Source organism: Bremia lactucae, linkage group LG6 (genome assembly GCF_004359215.1).
Source record: "Bremia lactucae strain SF5 linkage group LG6, whole genome shotgun sequence".
In the NCBI taxonomy this organism is placed as follows: domain Eukaryota; phylum Oomycota; class Peronosporomycetes; order Peronosporales; family Peronosporaceae; genus Bremia; species Bremia lactucae.
In genome coordinates this window covers 2913290-2934730 of record NC_090615.1, presented here as the reverse complement: position 1 = coordinate 2934730, position 21441 = coordinate 2913290, and the positions used below count along the sequence as shown (strand labels likewise).

Here is a 21441-nt window from a genome sequence, read left to right as displayed (position 1 = left end):
AGCTGACGACAGCTCATCGCGAACAGCGTGATATTTCCGTTCGTACTCCAACATGGAATACGCACTCTTCGAACGGTCTTCCAACCGCTCGATATGGTAAGCCTGCACTGTCTGCTCCAACGAGCGACGCTTGCCGCGCTCGAGTTCAAGTCCCTCCTCCAAATCATGGAGGAAGTGATCGATTTTATCGATCCTCGACATTAGATCCGACACACGGTTCGGATCTAATTTTCCCTCCTCCACCACAACCATTGGTGGATTCCCACGGTGGTCAGCATTTCCTTGTGGAACGTATCCAGAACCACCGTGATGTGAAGGGGCAGCGAACGAGTTATCTTGTTCGCTGGCGTGGTTATCCACCTTCGCATGACAGCTGGGAGCCACGTTCCCAGCTGGTTGCTGACCTTGAGGGCCTCGTCTGTCAGTATGACGAGACCCATCCGATGGTTTAGAAGGCCCATCGGAAAACACGCGCCCCTAGCGCTTGTAAATCAATTGCAAAACGTCAATTGCATTACGCATCTCGATAGAGATGCGAGCCCTTCCCCAGGGCGAAGAAAGGGAATAGGCATCCCCTTTTACCCTCTTCGAGTTGTCTACCCAACACGGACAGGGATCACCCCACGTGAGGCATGGAAGCGCATCCTCACGTGACAACCGATGCAATTTTTACTTTGCACCGGTTGGAGTTCGTTTCTCAAATTTAACGCGATTTGCGTTAAGTTTGAAGCCAGGCCTCGCGTCCAATGTCTTTGACATTGCGAATGAACGTGCTCCAGGCTTGCATAAGCGAGACTTTATCTCGCTTCTTGTTGCCACTAAACCATCGATGCTTAAGGAAAGCATCGAGATAAAAATCTTCCTCAGCGCGAAAGCTCTTCGCGCTGGGATCAAGGCCATGTAGCTTTGTCGCAATAAATAAGGGATATTTATTGGGAGGGGTAGTCTCTCTAGACAAGCTATTGATTAGCCGCTCTGGTAAAAGCCACGGCTTCTTTTCAGGGGCGAGATGATACATTTTACTGTCTTTATTCCCATGAGTGGTACCCACTGAACCAGGGGTACAACAAGAACTTTTATTATGATGGCTTACGCCATCGTCATCACCTTGCACACAAGCACGTGCAGGTGACCGTATGGGAGATCGTACGGGCGATGGGGGATCATCCTCATCGTCGGATCCAAATAGACTGTTACTCGTCTATCAGAAAAAGCCCTCTTATTCGAAGGCTCATAATGAGCCGCCTTATGTATATCAGGCGACTGTTCCATTCTCCCCGAGTTGGCCATTTCATCCGACACGCATTCGTAGTCGACCTCCAAAGAGGGGTCGTATTCACGTGGTAAATCACCACGTGCAATCGCAATATCTAGTGTTGTGCGAGTGGAAGACACTACGGCAGACGTTCCGTCTGCCGCAAGAGATAGCAGTGCGTCACCCGCGGCTGCACGAACCGCAGCCGAAGGCGCAGCACTATCATCACCCCGTATGAATTGATCCTTTATGCGATGGAATATAAAATAATGGTTCTGACCTATCAACATCGTTTTAAAGATTAAGTGGTCACATGACGACCACTCCATCCAATGACACTCAGAGTGATTGTCGTTTAAGGGAGGGTGATGTTACGGGGTGTATCGATACATGAAAGTAACACTTAAAGGTTTCTAGATTCTATATTATCTAAAAGGTAAGAATTCATTTACATGTTAAGTATTAAATTATAATTAAGTTAGCATTTAGAAAGATAGAACAAGTGACACTTAATTATATTTAATACATTTTTCATTTTACCCTCTTAAGCTAATTACCTTTAGAGAAGTCTTCCTCTGCACGTACAGTTTACGAGAATTAATGTAGGGCACCACTCGCAACTGAAGCAGTGCGAAGTGGGCTTGTACTGAAACAGTACAAGTCATAGTGCCCCGTTTCAGAGGGTCGATTACTCCTATGTACATCACACTCACAAAGGTGGGTCACTATAAGCTCACCCGAGTGTCAGGTCAAATTACTTCTCATGATGCATTCACATCGAGAGGGATGACGTCTAGCGTCATCCGCGAGCAGAGGAATTCGGGATTAATACGCTTGCCACATAGGGATGCAAATTCCAGATATGGCATCTGTTCATTGGTTAGAAAGCATTTAAATTTATTCTATTAAATATATATCTGTCTTTAAACTGACAAGTGCCCACGTGAAGCCAAGTAATCGCTTCCCTGGCGACACTTGTTCTAAGGTACCAGTTCGCTGTGTGAGGTCGCTTGAGGCACCCACCAACTACCTCACCTGCACGTGAGAGAAGTCGGTCAAACCACTTTCTCGCTGTGCTTGAAGGTGTGTGCTTGTAATGCGAGGCAGCTGAAGAAGCGCCTGCCTACAAGCTTGTTGCTTATTGACGTTTTATATCTCTCGTCCTCATCGAGAGGACTCGTTGTGTCTTAGGGCTCAAAGTCAGGTGTCCTGCGCAACGCAGTGAGCGCATTTCCGACACCTCGTTCAGGGAACGAGAGTCGTCTGCGCTAAGGCGTGACGGCTCGGATTCCATTGTTTTGGGTGCTGTAAAAAGATCGACTACTATCTAGTTATTTTTAATCGCTTTGTTGCCTCAACTTGTGAAGAGCTGCTACGGTGGAAATACTCAAAATCAGCCTATCAATGATTTCGTTCAAGATATGATGCTTTAATCTGTGTCTCAGGAAAGCTTGTTTTTTTGCACAAAAGTATCTTTAGGCAGGAAAAAGGCTCGCCAGCGTGCTGAAGACGCATTTTTAAGGCTGCTTGAGCTATACTTTCCCAGAAGTTACAGCGATCGCACAATCTGTGCATTAGGTTATATATGTTTCAGAGTTAGATAGTAACGACAAAGCCGTTCGTATTTAGTTTTTTCGTTGGTTTATGGCGTTACAAAACACTATTTACTATGAGGCCTCTATTTGGCTTTTAACGGTGGCAACCTGTTTGACAAATGCAGCCTCACCGATGCTAAGTGCATTCTCTTCTGCCGACGACAGCTCCGGCATTTCCTTTAAGCACGTTAAGATAGCAACTGCCGAGCCACTCAATTCATTTACAGCCTCAGTCAGCTCTTCGGTACCAATTGGAGGGTACAAAGCGGCGCCAAAGTCCACGATTACGTCCTGCGCTGCCGTGTAGCTCACATCTAATCTAGCCGTCCACTTAAGAAACACATCCTGGCTGTTTAATATTGTCAGATTTTTTATCGTCAACACACCACGCTTCATAATTGTAGCACACATCGATAAAAGCTTAAGTCCACTTTCAAATAATGCGCGCTCGTCCTCCGTCAAGCTCGACTCAAAGCCAAACTCATTATCTTGCTCCACCTCGTCCAAGGCTACGGCTTGACCTTCATCATCCTTTTGCTCAGCAAGAAAGTCTTTAAGTTCATTGATTGTCGAATTAAGCATCGTCACACACTAAATGCCATGAAAGAAATATCATAATAAAACAACAAAACTTCATATAAAAGTCCCCGTTTGTTACCTGCAGCATGCTACGCTTTGATGCCACGCAGTTTGACCTTGAAATGGATGCAGTAGAGTGTTCCCATACCCGGCCAGTGAGCTGAGGCACCCGGGCCAGGTCGGTCTTTTGAAGTTCCTTGGTAAGAACTTGAATACTTTTAATTAGGCGGCTGTCAATAAAGCGAAAACACAATATCAGCTTCTGCTTTAGTTCGCACTCATTTTTTTGATGAAACGCATCGCGCACATTGCATCATTCCGAATTTCCGTAGCGAGAGATGGCCCGGCGCCACAGAAAAGCGCAAAATTGGTGGCGGCTAGCAGCTGCTCACATGATTTACGTAGCGCCTCGCAGATACTAGCACCTTCCTCATTGCCTGGAGAATTGCTGTACACGAGCGAGAATTTGGTCACCGTGTGACCAATGGCTCCCATGGACTGCAAAAATAAAACTATCAAACGCTGCGAAGTGTCAGAAATTGAATTTAATCGAACCGCAGCGAACACTTCTCGGGCAGCATCAAATTCCGTCTGCTGCAGCCAAAATGTGGGCTGAAAATGGCTCTTTTTCTGATAGGTTGTCTGCAACTGAATCAAGTATTGAGCTAATTGCGCGTCAAGCGCAGTCAGCGAGTTTGCCATCTGTGATCGATAAAATTGGAAACGGTGTAGTCATTAAATTACGAACACATCGTCGCGTCAGTGATACCGGTATACATTAAGTAGCAGCGGCAACTGCATACACTCAGCGTCGGAATAGCTGCGTGGCGATCCAGTCCTTGTCCTGTTAGCCCTGTATCTTCTTGGCCTCTAAGCACTAAAAACCAACTTTACTTCAATTAAAGCAATGCAAATGGTTGGCCTTGGAGGAGATAAGATGAAGGACGAGTGGGAATGGCCAGCAGATTGCAAGGCCCAGCGAGAAATGGAGAGCCACCTACGCTGTGAAATCTGTGGTGACTTCTTCCACGGCCCCGTGCTGCTCGCCTGCTCGCACACATTTTGCTCGGCCTGCGTAAGACGCTTTCTGCAAAGTAAAGGGGCCAATGGCTGCTGTCCATCTTGCAAACAGCCCTGTACGTCGCGGGATCTAGTGCCAAACCGCGCTCTCGAGCAGGTGACACTGCTATTTGAAAACTCCAAACAAGAGTTACTTAAAAGATTGCAGGGCATCACAGTGCCTAGCTCAGCAACCTGTACGTCCAATGCAGAGAGAGGTAAAATAAAAAAGATGAAGCACACGCCGGAGCGCATGCCTCTCATGTCCTATAGTGTCATGCGTGACAAGGAAGTGAGGAAGCTCCTGGACTCGATTAATATTCGTATACCGACCAAGAACCGAGATGAGATCATTCAAATTCATAAAGAGGTGGGAGAGGGTGGCAACTCTTGCTCCTATTCTGCTGCTCATTTGCTAGGTCCAATTTTCCTGGTAATGTGCTTTGTTTCGTGTATCTTGTATAGTACGCCTTGCTGTCAAACGCTCAGGCCGACTCAGTCAACCCAAAAAGTGCTGCTCAAATACGTGAGGAGGTGGTTCGGAATCATTATGCAAGGATGCAACGGAAAGCCAAGACAGACGCTTTCAAGCGCACCCACACCGATGTCGAAGATGTTAATGTAGCATCTCCTTTATCAGGAGTATCATTTCAAATGCGAGCCAATTTCGAAAAACTCCGACAAGACATTGCAGACCGGAAAGCAGGAAAGATAGCTCCTTCGACTGATACTTCGACGCCAACCACACTAGCCGAGTCAAAGGTAGCAGAAGAATGTGATACCTCTTGTGTCGGTGTATGGCGTCATTTTTGTGCACTGGACACAAGCATTAAGCAGGAATTTTATGTCAATACGGTAACTCATGAAATTCGTACCGAGCTACCGTCGCCACTAGTTCAAGAGCAGTCGCCTGCAAATCGTTATGATGATCTCAATGGTTTAGCGCGTGCTGTCGTAGACATAGATTCTGCCATTAAGGACCAAGACGATACCGTCACACCGTTAAAGTCTAAAGCAAGAACTAAGCGAGCTATAGCGCTAGCCTTTGCATCACCTGATGCGACCTCTGAATTTCAGAGTGCTATTGAAGAGATTGTCGTTCCTGAACATAAGGAAAAAACAGAAGAGGAGAAGCAAGACACCCTTGGCAAGCACACTCGGAGTGATGCTAGTAGTGATCTGACAGCAGATGTATCGGCTGAAGAAATTGAAGATGCGAGCGAGACACCGAAGAAGTGGCAGTGCTCACGGTGTACATTAATCAACGAAGCAACGTGTCAGCAATGCGAAGCATGCGGCTATGAAACTCCCTCTGCTCCCGCTCCAAAGCGCCTACGCAAGAAGTTGCATTTTCAAAGCAAAATATCGTTGTAGGTTTATCTCGCACACCTCGATATCTTGCATTTCTTAAACCTTTTCGACAGTGGCTAATAAACACGACCAGGTCCCGAGTCTAAGACAGCAGCGCGTTAAACTCTTCGTACTCGGTTACTTCGCTGCCTATCATGTCAAGTTCATTCAACATGCGGTCGGTTTCATCCAAAGAATATCTGGTTATGCTGCATGAGCACTTTAAACCACTCTTGTCAAGATTACCGCCTTAGGGCACAAACGCTTATATTAAGTAAATCTTATTGATGCGTTTATGCCCTGAGGCTGTAATCTTAGGGCACTAACGCATCAAAAAAATATTTATTAAAAATTTATTGATGCGTTTGTGCCCTGAGGCGGTAGTCTTGACAAGAGTGGCATAAAGCGCTCATCCATCGTAACCAGATGCGTTTGTGCCCTGAGGCGGTAACCTTGACAAAAGTGGCAGAAAGTGCAAAAAACGATTAGCGGATGAGCATAACTAGAAGTTGGACTCATCGTCAACGTGGGCTACACAAAGCTTAGATTACTTTCACAATCTTGGCCGCTAATCGTTTTTGTCTGTAGATTCTAACCCATGCTTCCAGTACATTCGAAAGCTTTTTGTCTATGACTTCCGATGTATGGCTTTCAATACCTTCGACAGCTCATACTTGTCAATTTCACGGCTACTATCCTTGTCAAAAATGCACCAATAATTTAAGACATGCTTGATTCAGACAATCGAATATAATCTTCACGCCGACGTCACAAAACTCATTAAAATAAATAAGATCATGTAACTTAATGCTAGCGAATCATGTCATATTGGTGTTCGTTATCTTTAAATCTAGTATCAAATTTTTATCAGCAAAGTTTCGCGCACGTACATCGCCTAAATCGTTACACATTAAAAACGATTAGTAACTGTTAATACACAGCATGCATCACCCTTAAGCCACGTACCCAAAGTCGTTCACGTTTGTCCTGAGTGGGTAGCAAACGTACAAGCTGGGGCACAAGCTCCTTCATTTGCGAATGAGAGCAGATTGATAGAAGATAACTAAAGAATGCATCCAGCGACATGGCGTCTTGACCGAAAAGCCGGCAATTGTCCTTAAAAACTTGCACGTTTGCGTATGGACACTTTGACTGCACAACACTGATGACATCTGAGTATATTTGCTTCATTTCAGCTCCCTTAGCCGAAGGCGGGAGGGATGGAACAGGCCGCTTAGGAGCCGCTGGTGCTACAAACGAATTATACATAGCTTGTGCCTCAGGAGGTGCTGTGTATGACATATTGGGCGCCGGAGCCGGGTAGGATTTATATGTAAGCGTCGGATTCGTCGGATGAGTATGTTTGGACTCAGTCGAAATCACGCCACTCTTTCGTTGTTCAAATTGCGCATAGAGTTCGCGTTCTGATTTGTACGAACTGTAACGTTGTAGCCGCGGATCCTTTGGGTCTAATGGCATCGAAGTGGCAGGCGGCAGTGATCTGTGTGTTCCCGACGACGAAACAAGCTGGAGCTCTCTATTTGAGCCGGAGAGCATCGGAGCGGGATTTTCTGCAAATGACGCACGAGCAGCGGCTGCATGGTCTGCTGCATAATCAGCTCTATTGCCGCTACCAAAAATATTAGTATGACTCGACATAGTCAACCTTCGGGAACCAAGTCCTTGTTGCGTACTAGCTCGACAGATTGCATCAAATAGCACGTCACATGATCCAAGTGGAGGTGCTACTTGCCCGCTTAAAATATCGTTTGGAGTGACCTTACGGCCGTAGAACTGGCTGTTCATATCACCACGGACCATAAACGTAGACCCATGCAGCCCGACGCCTGCGAAAGCCCCCTTAGCGTGACTATACGTGTAATTGCCACTGACGCCGCCTCCTCCAGCATTGATACTGGCGCCAGCTGCGCGACCCACTGGACCAATAGCTAGGTCTAGACCGGCACCTACGGAAATTTGAATGCCTTTTTTAAAGGTTTTGACGGCGCTGGGTGAGCCGAGGATGATAAGGAAGTCGACAATCTCTCCACCAATCTCAGCCCCGAAGCCCATGCCGGCCGTTCCGATGCCTGAAGGGGGAGACCACGAGCCATTCTCAAGGCGTGCAATTACCACGCCAGTGCCCATCTTACCGGTCCATATCAGGCCGGCCTTGATGACTGTGAGGAAGGCGAGGCCGACTGCGTTCTGGATCAATTCGGCAGGAATGGCCGAGTCAGCGGAAACTGTAGAGCTAAAGCACGAATTTAAAATAGCGGTAGCCTTTGCGATCTCCTTTTCCATCGTCGAGTGGTACGGCATGTTAAGCGGCATGGTGAAGGACAATTCTTGTGTCGGATCGTTCCAAGAAAATGGTGTATCCCTATCGTTTTGCATTTCACCCAGAAAATCCTGTCAAATATTATACCAATCACACGCTTTGTGAGCCATTGTTTGTACAGTTTCACTTTATTACGTAATCGTACCCTGTTATGCTACATCTCAACTGCTGACCTACTCTTTCGCTAAGAGTCAGATCGAAAAATGGGCGCTTTTGTGGGGGTGATCTGGCTCACGTGGCTCGACATCCTTAGCAAGCAGCTGAGGGCTGACGGAGTGAACTTGGACGCGCGAAAATACTTGAGGGCATAGTACGAGTCTTCGAACAACGCCACGACCTTTGAAAAAGCATAGCTACTGGCACTCACATTGCGATCTGGATGAATTGGATCTTCAATCACCAACGCTGGTTTTCCAACGTACGAGGGAGGAAATGCCGCAAGACGATAAATGTATCCACCATCGCGCACAGAGAGCCCATTCTTGCGATAGTCAAAAATGATGCCAAAAAATTCAAGAATTCTTTTAAGATGCTCACCGAGGGAAGCATAAGGCTGCGATTGGGGTTTACCTTCTTCGTCACTATCTGCCAAAGTAGAGTGACTACACGACGAACTAGAGTCTTCAGTGTCTGCGTTGCTGCTTGACACGCTGACCGAATCTAGCTGTGTATTCATTGTTTGAATGATGCCATTTGTGCATTTTGTGGCTGAGACCACCGCTCTGGTTGGCGCAGTCACCGCTGCAGCATAGCTAGATGGTGGTTTGACTTTCTTTACAATCTTAGCAGTGCCGGCTGCAACTGCAGCATAACTAAGGCGCGGTTCAGATAAAGCGCTGCACCTAGAGCCATCTACAGCCTGTCGATTTGCTACGACTGCTGCATATGTTGAAGTCTGAGATGGCGGCGATACAACCTTCTTCACTGGGCCCACATCAATCGGGCTAGAGCGTTGAGCCTTGCTTCCAACAGGGTTAGATTTATTACAGAGCTTACTTGCGTCACTTGCATCAATTCGTAACCGTCCTGTTTTTATAACGTGCGTCTTTGTTGGTCCCTTTGGAAGCGACCCTGATGCATAAACCGAGGCTGCCTCAAAGCACTCGTACCCATTTCTCCACAGCTGCAAGTAGTGAATTACCATAAGGACGACCGCATACGAGCTAAGACCGCCAGTGTAGGCGTCATTTAAGTCGCTATCACGCAGAAGTTGCTTTAGTACAATCGCTAACGGATATAATTCGGGTGTCGTGTCAGCGTAGCGCTTAATTAAGTCACGCGCGAGCAAGCCACTGTGCGTGGCAGTCGACTCAAATGTGATGTCAATAGGCACAGACGATTCAGCACATACAAGCTTCAGCACAGGCATTTTCGCCGTATCCAAGCACAACAGCGAGTCGACCCATTGCTTCTTCTTCAGCTCATTTAATAATTGTCTTAAATGTTTGGCCGTTAGCTTTGAGTCGTTTACTTCAACCACATTCAGAATCACAAGGTCCACATCGCTGCTTGGGAGCCAAATGCCTGTCGAGTAGGACCCAAACGTTTCAACTTTAGCTTGCGGCCAAAGTGACTGCACGCTGGAACGCACATTGGCAATCATTTGCTCAATATGCACTGACATCTTGTTCACGGTCTCCTTCGTGTACGTACTGTACGCCAAAATTTCTTCATGAAGCTCGTCAGACACTAAACACTCGGTCTGATTGACTACGCATGGCTTACTGATACCTTGATTGTTGTATTTTGCCGTCCATGTAGGGAGTTTATCTAACATTGAACGCGAAACCGGGGAGGTCGCAGAGCCTGTTCTAGGTGCCAGCACCACTTTTTGATGGTGGATTTTACCAATTTGATAGCGGCTACTTTCCGCAGCATCATGAAACAATTGTTGCTTTGGTTTCGTTCTCTTTTCGTGTTTTTTTGAAAGCGGAGAGAATGCGGGCTTGAGGGCCATCAAAGACTCCGGAGGTACACGCGTCACTTGAAAGGCTGCAGATCTACGCTTCTGCTTTGTCGTTCCTTTGAATTCATATGAGGTTGCTTTGCTGAACCTATACCGCTGATTCATCCCAAAAACATCGCGTTGTGTCATGGACGTCTTGCTGCAAGCTACCTGTTGGGGGGGATGACTTCGTTCTGTGGAGGGCTAAAGTAGGCAATCGGAAATAAAGGAGAACCATGCTGTAATTTACAGAAATTGTGCGAGCCATAGGTGATACGGGATTTCTAATCGAGCCCCAATTTTATGGGGCAGCAATTTTTTTCGATCGAGTAGCTTTCCGTAACGATCCGTAATAATAACCGTCAAATCCACTTGGCTAGCATATGCAGAGCTCCCATACTGGACAACCCTGTCGCTAGCCGGTTTTGGGCCCATGGAACACGTTATTGCAAGTAACCCACAACCACATTCTGAGTTAAACACGCTCATGTCAGATAAAACAAAGTGGCTACCAGATTTGGCGGCGCTGGCATCGCTCAGCGTCGCCTTGCACTATTTCCTGGGACTCTACGGACTGCTTGGGGCGCTGTTGATCATAATTCTTCTTGAATGCGGTGCCAAGCAACAGCAGAGTCTAAATGTGAAAGGCATCTACTCGACGTCAGGCCAGGAAGACGATGCGTCCACTGAAGAGGACGATGAGGTACTCACCTTCCAAGAGACGCCCGACGAGAAGCAGCGTGATAATTTTCAGCGCTCTACGCGTGTAGCTAGCCTCAACGTGAGAGACGTCGGCAGTAGTGGTGAGCCTTTCAAGGGTTTAGAAATGAATTCGCGCACGCCCACTGCTTTTGAGACAGAGCTCTTTGTTGGTCGCGTGCTCTTTTTAGTGCGCACACAGCCCGATGATCCACTCTACGCAAACCTCTTTACTGGCAAGCGTCGCATGTTCTGGATCCAAATTCAGGGGCGCTTTAAAAAGGCGCCAAAGGGTACTGTCTATTTAGGGGGTGAATTGCCAGCCAAAATCGCACCTGGATTATTCACACGTAGCGTGGCGCTCGTTATTATGGGACTTGTTAAAAGGTTGGTAGGCCAAGTAAATTTTAGCTTCGGAGGCTCGACAGACAGTAAAAATTCCGATCAATTGCCTGCTGTGGCATTCCCACTTTACCAATCAGTCGATCAATTTGTTGAGACACCAGAAAGTCAAGTGCCACCTGTACTGGGTACGGACGACTTTGGAGAAAATGAAGAGCTACGTAGGCAAAGAAGACTCATGCCTCTGGGTGCTGAAAAGTATATTGTCGGACCGACGTACACATTTGATTTTCACACTATGTACGTGGACTTGGCCAAATGGGAGACGGCTAATTTGCCCAATGGACTGAATGCCATTAATCTTGCTAGCTTTTTTGACTCGCTGCCATTGCGACTGGTTGCATATGAAGTCAACCAAGAAGGAGTAGAGACATTTGATGTTCATCGACAACGTGACAAGGACTATTTGTTCTCATTCGAAGTCAAATATGATAAGTACGGACGCGAGCATAACAATCATCACGCTGTCGATAGAAAGCAAGAAGGTGATGATGGAGGTCAAGCGCTCACGGCTTCTAGAACTAGATTAAGTCTCATGAGCTCGGATCTGAGCACAATGAGTACAACGCGAAGCGAAATTAGCTTGCTAACGGAAGAGGATTCGCAACAAGCTCAAGAACACGCGTCATTTTTGCAATTAGAACACGCTCGGCGACTTAAACAGCTCTCATTTTCTTACTTGTGCTGGATGGAGGAAGTTGATGTAGCATTAGATGTTCGTCGTGTGCACTACATATTTGCAATCAAAGACAAGGTCGGGGAATACGATAGCAACGACAACTGCATAAGACCCGAGCGACTTGCTATCGTGAGCAGTTATGAATTGCGTCACTTGCTTCAAGGTCGTTATCACCACAAGATTGACAAAAGCACGGACGGATTAGCCAAATTGCGGTTTCACAGTCGCTCGCGGATTGGTAGCTACAGTACGATTTTGACCGAAGCACTGCAAGTAGTGCTACATCTCGAAAGTCTGGCACTTGAGCCAATTCCACAGTCAGTTTTTCCGTCGTATTCCGGTGATTGGTCGAGTGAAGAGACGTTGAATGATATTGCGAGTCGAAACACCACAAAATGTGTGAATGATAGACGTTTACTATCGGCTCAAGCAGCATTGTACAAATGCTTTATGAAACGTCAATGTCTGCAAGAGTCGTCCCCGCATAGCATGAAGCTTTCACCGTCTCGAATTGGTGTGAACCTTAGCCGCCGCGATCGTCAGGACATGGCTGTTATTTTTGAAGGAGTCGTGTATCGCTTTTACGCGACTGAGTTTTTGCGCCAGGAGGTGCTTCTGCTTACAAATGACGAGCTGTTGTTTTACCGATCGTACGCTTCCAATGCAGAAAAAAAAGTGTCGTGCTCACACATCATTGGAGCACGTGCTGTAGAAATGCCATCACGTGGTGCCTGCGGCGATAGTGGCATCACAGGAGCTTTCGCAATGCAAATTAGCACATTTACTGAGGAAATCGTGCTGTGTGTTGGCACAAGTTCCACTCGAGATGCGTGGATGCGAGGCATTTTGCAACATTGCGATTCCAAGACCAACTTTGAGCGTGCGCAGCAAGGCGAAATGTATATTGGTTTTGCGGCTATTACTGCGCTTCGACCTGCAAATCGTGTTGAGCTCAACTCGCGGCTTCTGTTTCCACGGCTCAGGCAACAAAGGATGTGGACAGAAGATGCTCGTCACCATGCAAACGATGACTTTCTTGGTGCTAGTGACATTCCTAGCGCACTAAAGCTCGTGGATCGGACGCTGGCAAGTGCATTGCATATATTAAACAACACACAGCAGCTGTCCGTCACCGATGTGCTGGCTTTTTTAGATGATGCTAGCGCATTGCGAGCAGTGGACTTAAGAGTGTTGCAAGACTCGGGCTCCCACGAAGAGCAAATCACATTTTACCTCAACTTGTATCACACGGTTCTCGCCCACGCCATGATTGTTCAAGGGTTCCCTTGCGGGAAAAGTCAGTGGAGCCAATTTCTCACACGGTCATGCTACGCTCTGGGTCATGGACGTGATGGAGAGCAGGTAAGTTTGTCGCTGGCCGAGATTGAGCACGTAATTTTACGAGCTCGCTTGCCTCGCGCCGAGCTGCCATATATGAAAGTAGCCAGCGTCGTCATGATATCAAACGGCCTAGGGAGTCGACTGCACAATCTCGGAATCCGTCATCCAGACTTTCGTCTGAGTCTTGCACTTGTCTTAAATCACATGAACGGCGAAGGCATTGTTATCTACGATGCACGAAAAGTGCATGAACAGCTTAATGCTACGCTGCGCTCGTTGTTGAAGTGCAGTAGTGCGCAAGGCGGTTTGACGATGAATGAGGACTCAAACACTCTAATGTTACCACGCGTTTGCAAGTGGTACGGTCTCGATTTTGGTGGAGCCGCCGGCCAGCAGAATGGCGATTTGGCGGCAATTTATTGTGCTCGGAAGTTGCTGGGATTTATGGATGGCACGCTGCAGATGCAGGTGATCCATGCATTGAGCGTAGATGATGCTTCACTTCGCATAAAGTTTCGTTCTTTTGAGTACACACCAAAAACGACGCTAGTTCAAGACACGAGTGCTCAAATAGGAGAAGCTGAATTAAAGAATTGATTCTAGAAATGGAGTACTTAAAAGGCTCGTCAATATCACTATGCTATTATATCATTCTATTCCGTATTAAAAATAGATTATGTTCAAGTAATTTATTTAAAAATGTATCAAACTTCAGTTATGATATTACCAAATTCGTTTCCAGACCAACGAGTTTGTCACGCTGTCCTTACTATGATCCCCGGCTCCAATAATTTTAAACCAGAACGTGCTTGACACAACATACGATCAATGCTCTCTACCAGTCTGCAGGCCAGATGCTAATTTACATTTGATGTGAGTTCACGACGATGCTGGCGACGCATCAATCGTATCATTCGAGGTGAGTTCCATATGACTATCAGGCTTCAAAGACTCCAACATTTTAAAAAGACGCTCTTTGTGTACCACCTTTTGCTCTAAAATCTGAAAATGGTGACAATCGCGATTGGCACTATAGAAAGAAACAAAAACTTATGGTGAGCATTCGCCGATTAATCTTCTTCCCGCCAAATCTACGTACTTATCATATGGAGGGACCATAATGTCCAGCAGAGCACAGCCAATATCCGAGCTCGCTTGAATATGGTGCAAATTAAACCGACGAGGATCCAACCACGTAGTTGTTCCTTGCTTAAACCGGCCTTCGCGACTAACACGAGCCCACGAAACAGATCCTTTCGTTGGATTAACGGCGCTACCAAGCATTTCGGTAATCAATACTTATACATACATATTTCCAACAATCGTGACAGCACGTACTCAAAACTGAATGTGTCGTCCTCGTATACAATTTCGCTACCAGCTTCCAGTCTTTTGGCTTCGGTGTCGGAAAGAATGTCATATGAAGTTACAGTAGCGGTCCCGTATAAACTATTAGCCAGAACCAAGGACACATAATGAGACGTCCGCATCTTCAAATTTGTTGCCCAAAGCACGAGCTTACACTCGCGTGACGACACTCATGCCTGGATGATTGTGCAGCGGGATGGCACTATTTGGGGGCATAAAAAATATACCAATATCAATCGAGTCCGACTCCCAGAGCTTCCAATAATGCACGTCATTCATTGTGCGTGCAATCTCTACCGTCGGCACATGAATTCCAAAGTGCTCTGCTCGCAATGCATTGCACAATGATACGACGGGGCTAAGCATCGTCTCAACCTGTTTTAGCGACAAGCGCGTGTTCGGAAAATCTGCTTGTTCGATACGAAGATGGGTCAGCGTGCGTGTGTGCGTCGTCAGCATTTGATGGACGACGAGTTGCACGCCAGAAAGTTCCTGTAAAGTGGCATTAGTAACCTGCTCCGCTTCAAGAGCCTCCTGCGCTTCCTTGGCTTGGAGTGCGACAGCAGCAGCCGCTGAGCGCGCATTTTCGTTGAAAACAGAAGCATGAGGCAACGTCACGCCGCCATTTAATTTCTTTCGCGCTTTTCCACTAATGTCAAAACTGGATTCTTCGAGGCAATGACGGATGGATCGCGGGCTAATGATCGGGCTTCCACTCGCCTTAAATACATTATGCGGCTCTGCATCTGTACCAACGTCTCCTGGCTGTCGCGCTAGAGTAGGGTCGATACGCTTCGTGTCTTTTTGGCGAGGCATGATGTTGTCGCAGAGCTCAAGCTACTAAAGATGCCGTTGTAATGGTGGCTACGAGTGTTGGTAGTTTACGCTGTCGAGGCGGCTTGGGTCACAAAGTTGTGGCAACACCAAAATCGTCGCTCGGGGCTTGATATGGCGTTCGGCTTTAACGGAGAGCGTAAAACGTTGGCACTGTTGATGAGCAGAGAGTGTGAGAGACTTGGTCATGACGTAAGTATCTTCCCCAATTTAATTGAGGCCCTTTCTCTGGACCACTGGTCATCTAATGAGGACTAGTCGCTATTTGTAGGTTGCCAAGGTGCCTGAGGCTTAGCGCGATAAGAAGCATGCTCTGCCCGCGGGGCCTACGGCTGCAACTAAAAATTTACTTACCGTGAATAGCGACGGATGCGCAGAACGCGGAGTCGTGACTTGTGATCATAAATGGACACGCGCGCCAGTCTCCGTGTACTTTTCTTGATCAAAAAGTTGATCTTGCTCCTTTACCTTTGAGAAAAAATATTCTGTACCATCTAATATTTAATTTTATGTGCGAGCCACGTATTGTTTCGGGAAGTCGTAGGCAAACTGTTGGAATGTAATTTGGAAAAGAAATAAATGCTGTCGAAAAGAAACGCACACTTTGACACATTCTCGCAGATTTTCTATTTTCGGAAATACTCAGTTTCTTTTTCTTCACCTTTTACATTTATAGCAGTGTTACACAACTTAACCTAGAATTCTGAGCGTAATTTCTATACCGGTAATACCAAACACGATTTGGTATCATCCGTTAGTGGAGCTGGCTATGCTGTGACGGGTTAAAGTTTAGACCCTAAATTCCCCCTATACGACATTTTTACAGACCTCTCCAATAACAACTACATTCTAAGGCTGACGATCAATTGGTATACCAATATTCCTGGTACATTGTTAAAAAAAGTTGAACCTCACTTAGCATATTGAAATCCTTACTCGATGTAATTTTGAAACGGTAGTTTGTACTTGTCAAGAATTAGAATTAAGTTTTAACCTTTATAAGTAGGCAAATTGATTTTTTTTATTTCAAAGGTTAAAACTTGGTCCTAATTCTTGACAAGTACAAACCACCGTTGAAATAAAAACAATCAAATTGCCTACTTATTATGCCAAAACGAATAAGCCGAAAATCTAGTGCCATAAAAGAAATTAACATTATAAGTAACAATCACCGTTTAAGTAAGTGGTAATTTCCATTAGAATGTTCCGAGTGGCGAGGTTGCCGTTTAATAAATTTCCCTCTTTACATTAATACTTACTCGTTTTTGTTTTAGTAGCCAATGGGGTGGACGTATTAACGGTCGGAAATTGAACGTAAACATAGAGAAGACACAACTACAAGCCACTTAGCCGCATCGATGAAGAAAGTGGCGGGTCAGCGCTTGAGCCAAATTGCGTAGAATACAACGGAGAAGGGAGCTCTTGCGACGCTGCATAATACTCGGCAAAGCAATTGTCACACACACGCACAGGTTCGTCGTCAAAGCCGATACCAAAGACCGACAAACGTCGACTTGAGTGTTCGTGGCAAAAGGAGTTTCCACACATGCGGCAGTGGTGACGCCGCGCGAATATACTAAACGACTCGTCGCACTCATAGCAATTGGCGGAACGCGCCCACTTGACGATACGAGGCATGCTTCGACCAAAGTGCGCAGGTGCAAGAGGTGGATGGCCTTGGTAGGAGGATGACGCATTTGATGAAGTTGGTGTGGAAGGAAATTTTAGCGAATTGCTGCCAACACGGCGACCGTAATCGTTTGATGAACTACCGACCGAGAGCTGGGATTCAGACAGTGGAAGCGACGGAAAAGTGGGACAAGCCTCATTCAATGGAAAACTTGAAAACGAGGGCATCGAGGCGCTGGACGAGGTTCGCGTAAGCCGTGTACTGGACGAAAGGGACATGACATGAGATTTTCGAGATGTATGGAGAGTCTGCTCGTTTGTCGCGATAGACTGCCGCAACATATTCATCTGACTCTGCATATTAAAAATAATTGAGTCCACATCTGAGCCAGCGTCACTTCCAGGGCGTTCGTCGTACAATAACGATCGATCTGCTATAATTTGCTCTCGTGCACTGAGCGATGCACGGCCGTACGTAAACGAATCTCTCGCGGCATTTTCATAAACAGTTCGAGACACAAGCTGTTCCAGAAATTTGCACTTTGCGTCCAGCTCCTCAATCTTCTGCGATAGCGCGGACACTTGATCAGTTTGCTGTGCCGCTGTTGCACTATGCATACGACGCGGTGGCAGGAGTGAATTGTTGTCGTCGTTATCTAAGAATTCATTTTCAAATGAAGCGCCGTCCATTGAGTATCGGAGTCCGTTCCGGGAGCGCGTTGAACGGGTAGACTGATGTAAGCCAAGTGTCCTACTCCGAGGTGGCAGGAAACTTGAAAATGACTGACACTTTTTGTCCGGCTGAGGTTCATTTTGCTGTTCTACAAGCATCTGCTGCAAGCGCATTATTTCGTTTTCAAGCAGCGAGTTGCGGTTATCCGTGCGATAGCTACTGCTACTGACACGGCTACGGTTTCGATTGCTTGCTCGACTACGCTGCTTGCTGCTAATGCGACGGTGAGAAGGAGCGGAGATGCAAAGAGGTGGCTCCATGCGATCATCACTTGTGGAACTGTCTTCCTGCTCAGAGCTTGACTGGGTCACTGGGACACTAAACGAATTTCGTTTTACTGGGCTTGCCAATGAATCGACACTTAGGGAAGGAGGCTTAGCTTTAATTTCGTACGTCGTCTTTGACGCTTGGCATGCACGACAAAATTTGCGAAATGCCATGCTTAAGCGGAAGTGCTTAACCTTTGCTAAGACACAGCTGTTCAGCTTAAGCCATCGCCTGCAATATCGTTGAATAATAGCAGCGGCCACAAGCTCGCGCTTCCTTCGCTTTTGCACCCGCAGAAAAAACCAACGATTACACAGTCGTTGAATTCGGATCGCAGCAAATACTTCCACCTTATGACGCAACAGCTTCTCTTGCTTCCGTATAGCAAGCAATTGTCTGCACTTTGCTTGAATACGCACAGCAGCAGTCGTATCAATTTTTTTTCTTTGAAGTCGAGCACGGTGTAGTTGAACGAGCCAATAGCGACATTTTGCTTGAATAGAAATAGCAGCAGCAATGCGAAGGTTTTGCTGCAATTGATCTGCGATTTGCTGCTGCACAAGCCATCGCCGGTAGCAAGCTTGAATGCGAATGACTGCAGTGATCCGCTGTTTGTTCATCACCAATAAGGCAAAGACTCGCTGTGCCATCACTCGCCTGAAGTGACTTTGAACAACCGTAGCAGCGTCAACGTGATGCTTGTGCTCTAAAATCATGGCAAACTTGCGTTGGGTCACAAAGCGTCTCCAGTCTGATTGGATATGTAACGCAGCGTTTTTGCGACGAAGCTGGCGTAATTTCGCAGTTCGTTTTCGTCCAAGAAACCCTCGAACAATCGCTTGTGCATGCACAACAAAGCCACGAAGCTTTTGATACCATACTCGACGCCGATATCCACGATAATGTTTTTCTATCACAGTGGCACAATGACACCGCAGCTCCGCGCGATACCGAGAAAACTGGTTGTAAGTACTCGACTTGCAAAATACGAGGGTTCTGCCTATTTGTACATCCTTACGGCGATTATCATTCTCAAACGCTGTACCTTGGCCGTCATTTGTAACTCGGGTTAGAACGCTGAACTTTTCATCCATACGCACAGTGCCGTCTTCCATAAGCAACTTGTCTATCAGGACAGTGGCTAAACATTTTGCCAAGTCGTGCTTGCTCATCTTCGTAGCTCGGTCTCGAGTACTCAAGCAACGCTGAAATCCCGAAAACAGCTCAATGAATTTGGCATGAGTGAGGCGGACAGAATATCCATGTCGCGCGATGCGTACGGCCTCAAGTACACCAACCGAACGCATTTGCTCGACCATCCTTTCGCGATCGTAAATGCCAGGTTTTTTTACCTCGTTAGGCTTGAGGCAACGCACATAATGAGCTTCTGTGCGTCCGATTTGAGTGATCAGTCGATCGAGCTGACACTTAAATTCAGCAGAGACACTTGGCGCCCGAAGCATGGAATAGCGTCTCCGCGCACCGTCTCTATTGTCAGCACCAGGAATATCTGCGTTGTCTTCATTTCCAATCGCTGCCACCACTTCATTGCTAGAAGAGCATAAGATGTCGCTCGCATCAGCTGGTAGGGTGTCGTTGTTTTTTTCAACAAATTGTTCCACATTGTAGCAAACACGACCAGCAAAGTGACACACTACAAACTGATGATTTACGCGCTCCAATTGAGTCGCTAAGAATGGACTCGTCTTTATATCTTGGTCTGTATGCTCTTCATGTTTTTCGTTGCGACGCAAATACCGACTGGCGGAAGACATTAAGAGAGGAAAATGGCGCATTGTAGGTCCTGCTGAGTCCGCAAGTCCCTTGCCACCATGGTAACGATAAAATTTAGTGCTCAAAGCTTGGTTTGAGCCTTTTGGCATAAGGCATTCCTGGTCCAGAAGCGAGAATAGTCCATTACTTTTGTCATCAAAGAGCGCCAAGCACGCTGCGTTGCTTGGATATGTAATCGTAGCCCAGTCGATTCCCTCGGCTATGTACACCTGCTGCTCCCGCACGAATACAAACTCATTAAACTGTGCTTGCAGCCTTTCGTTGGCGTAATTGATGCAAAGTTGCTCAAAGCCATTGCGAGTTAAGCTCTCAAAGCCAAAAATATCAAGGATACCAATCGTAGCCAACTCATCGTCTTCATCAGAAATTGAATTTGCCGAGTCGAAGTAATTAATCTCATCGCTTAACCGACGAACTAACCATGTGAACAGGCGACCGTAAATTGCCTTGGCTAAGGAGCGACATATCTCCTTGGCTTGGTCTGGATTATGTTTCAGGACCATCACTTCCATGCCAGCCTTAATTTTTCGGCAACTTAAGAGGATTTCAAGCTGGTCGACACCTACACCCATGAGCTCTGCACACTTGGTCAAGTGCAATCGCGATGCCATTGTGACGGCAGCCGCCTCGTCCTGTGCACCACTTGTACTAAAATTGACATTGCCAAGATGCAACAAGGCTGCCAAGATTTTAAAGATCTTAAGCCGTTCAGTCTCATTCACACCGGTATCTTGAAAGGCACGCACAGTCTCAGCGTATAACTGCGCATATTTATCGGTCACTGCTCGTTTTCGAGCAAATTGGGGTCCGTACGAATTCAGTAACTCATATGTGCCTCCTTTCTTAAGTCCTAGCATATCCAGTAAAGCCTTGTCCGCTCCTTCCAGCAATTCATAGAATATGTGGAAGCTGCGTTCCTCTGGACTCTGGTGCAGCAATCGTACCTTTTCCAGCAGATAACTCATAATTTGAGCACCCACGATCTCATTCTTTTCCCCAAATTGAATTTTAATAAATTTGCCGAACCGACTTGAATTGTCGTTTCGAATCGTTTGGGCATTACCAAAAGATTCCAAAATTGGATTTGTCTGCAGGATTCTTTTGCCAATCTCTACAGCTCCACCTTTGTCTTCTTTCGGATGTGATGGATCTCGCCCCACACTGGTTAAAAACTGCATTAAAAATTTGGTGCTTTCGGTTTTGCCGCTACCGCTCTCGCCACTCACCAAGATGCACTGATTACGTCGCTCGGGTTTTAATAGCCCACTAAATGCTTTACCACCGACGGAGAAGACATGAGGCGGCAGTTCCTTCCCTTTTAATGCAGGTCCAGCGCATGTCATGACCTGCATATACGCATTCAATTGCTTCTCCGAGTAAAGATTTGGAAGCGGCTTTAAAGGATTCAAGGCCACAAGAATGTCCCCGATTGAAGTATAAATATGATCATGGTCAAAGCGCTCATTTAACGCCTGTAGCAAAGCGGCCTCGTGCAGATGTTCGAGACTCGTGAGGCTCGTCATGACGGAAAAGTCAACCGACATGTTTCGCAGGCATATATCGTCATTTGT

At 46.6% G+C, this 21441-nt stretch overlaps 7 protein-coding genes across 7 annotated transcripts; 2 read left to right on the top strand and 5 right to left on the bottom strand.

Moving 5' to 3' along the window:
• Positions 1-2260: 2260 nt before the first annotated feature.
• Positions 2261-4743, bottom strand: CCR75_004312 (uncharacterized protein; the record flags this gene model as incomplete). Its single annotated transcript, XM_067962398.1, is given in 6 exon segments — positions 2261-3441; positions 3578-3659; positions 3737-3927; positions 3985-4131; positions 4233-4299; positions 4319-4743. 6 exon segments carry the CDS (start codon positions 4741-4743, stop codon positions 2923-2925), a joined length of 1431 nt encoding a protein of 476 aa, XP_067818432.1. The 3' UTR covers positions 2261-2922.
• CCR75_004313 (uncharacterized protein) lies at positions 4337-5862 on the top strand (the record flags this gene model as incomplete). Its single annotated transcript, XM_067962399.1, has 2 exons — positions 4337-4921; positions 4954-5862. 2 exons carry the CDS (start codon positions 4337-4339, stop codon positions 5860-5862), a joined length of 1494 nt encoding a protein of 497 aa, XP_067818431.1.
• A 604-nt stretch (positions 5863-6466) lies between these two features.
• On the bottom strand, positions 6467-8282 carry CCR75_004314 (uncharacterized protein; the record flags this gene model as incomplete). The annotated part of the gene is made up of 2 exons (XM_067962400.1): positions 6805-8282; positions 6467-6535 (listed from the first exon to the last, which is right to left on the bottom strand). The coding sequence occupies exons 1-2, from the start codon at positions 8233-8235 to the stop codon at positions 6467-6469; spliced, it is 1500 nt and encodes a 499-aa protein (XP_067818340.1). The 5' UTR covers positions 8236-8282.
• Positions 8283-8363: 81 nt separating this feature from the next.
• On the bottom strand, positions 8364-10274 carry CCR75_004315 (uncharacterized protein; the record flags this gene model as incomplete). The annotated part of the gene is made up of 1 exon (XM_067962401.1): positions 8364-10274. One exon carries the CDS (start codon positions 10272-10274, stop codon positions 8364-8366), a length of 1911 nt encoding a protein of 636 aa, XP_067818339.1.
• A 283-nt stretch (positions 10275-10557) lies between these two features.
• CCR75_004316 (uncharacterized protein) lies at positions 10558-13842 on the top strand (the record flags this gene model as incomplete). The annotated part of the gene is made up of 1 exon (XM_067962402.1): positions 10558-13842. One exon carries the CDS (start codon positions 10558-10560, stop codon positions 13840-13842), a length of 3285 nt encoding a protein of 1094 aa, XP_067818436.1.
• A 73-nt stretch (positions 13843-13915) lies between these two features.
• On the bottom strand, positions 13916-15836 carry CCR75_004317 (uncharacterized protein). The gene is made up of 4 exons (XM_067962403.1): positions 14768-15836; positions 14584-14694; positions 14345-14518; positions 13916-14275 (listed from the first exon to the last, which is right to left on the bottom strand). Exons 1-4 carry the CDS (start codon positions 15427-15429, stop codon positions 14125-14127), a joined length of 1098 nt encoding a protein of 365 aa, XP_067818435.1. The 5' UTR covers positions 15430-15836; the 3' UTR covers positions 13916-14124.
• Positions 15837-16544: 708 nt separating this feature from the next.
• On the bottom strand, positions 16545-21414 carry CCR75_004318 (uncharacterized protein; the record flags this gene model as incomplete). Its single annotated transcript, XM_067962404.1, has 2 exons — positions 16545-16578; positions 16853-21414. 2 exons carry the CDS (start codon positions 21412-21414, stop codon positions 16545-16547), a joined length of 4596 nt encoding a protein of 1531 aa, XP_067818430.1.
• Between the last annotated feature and the right edge of the window lie 27 nt (positions 21415-21441).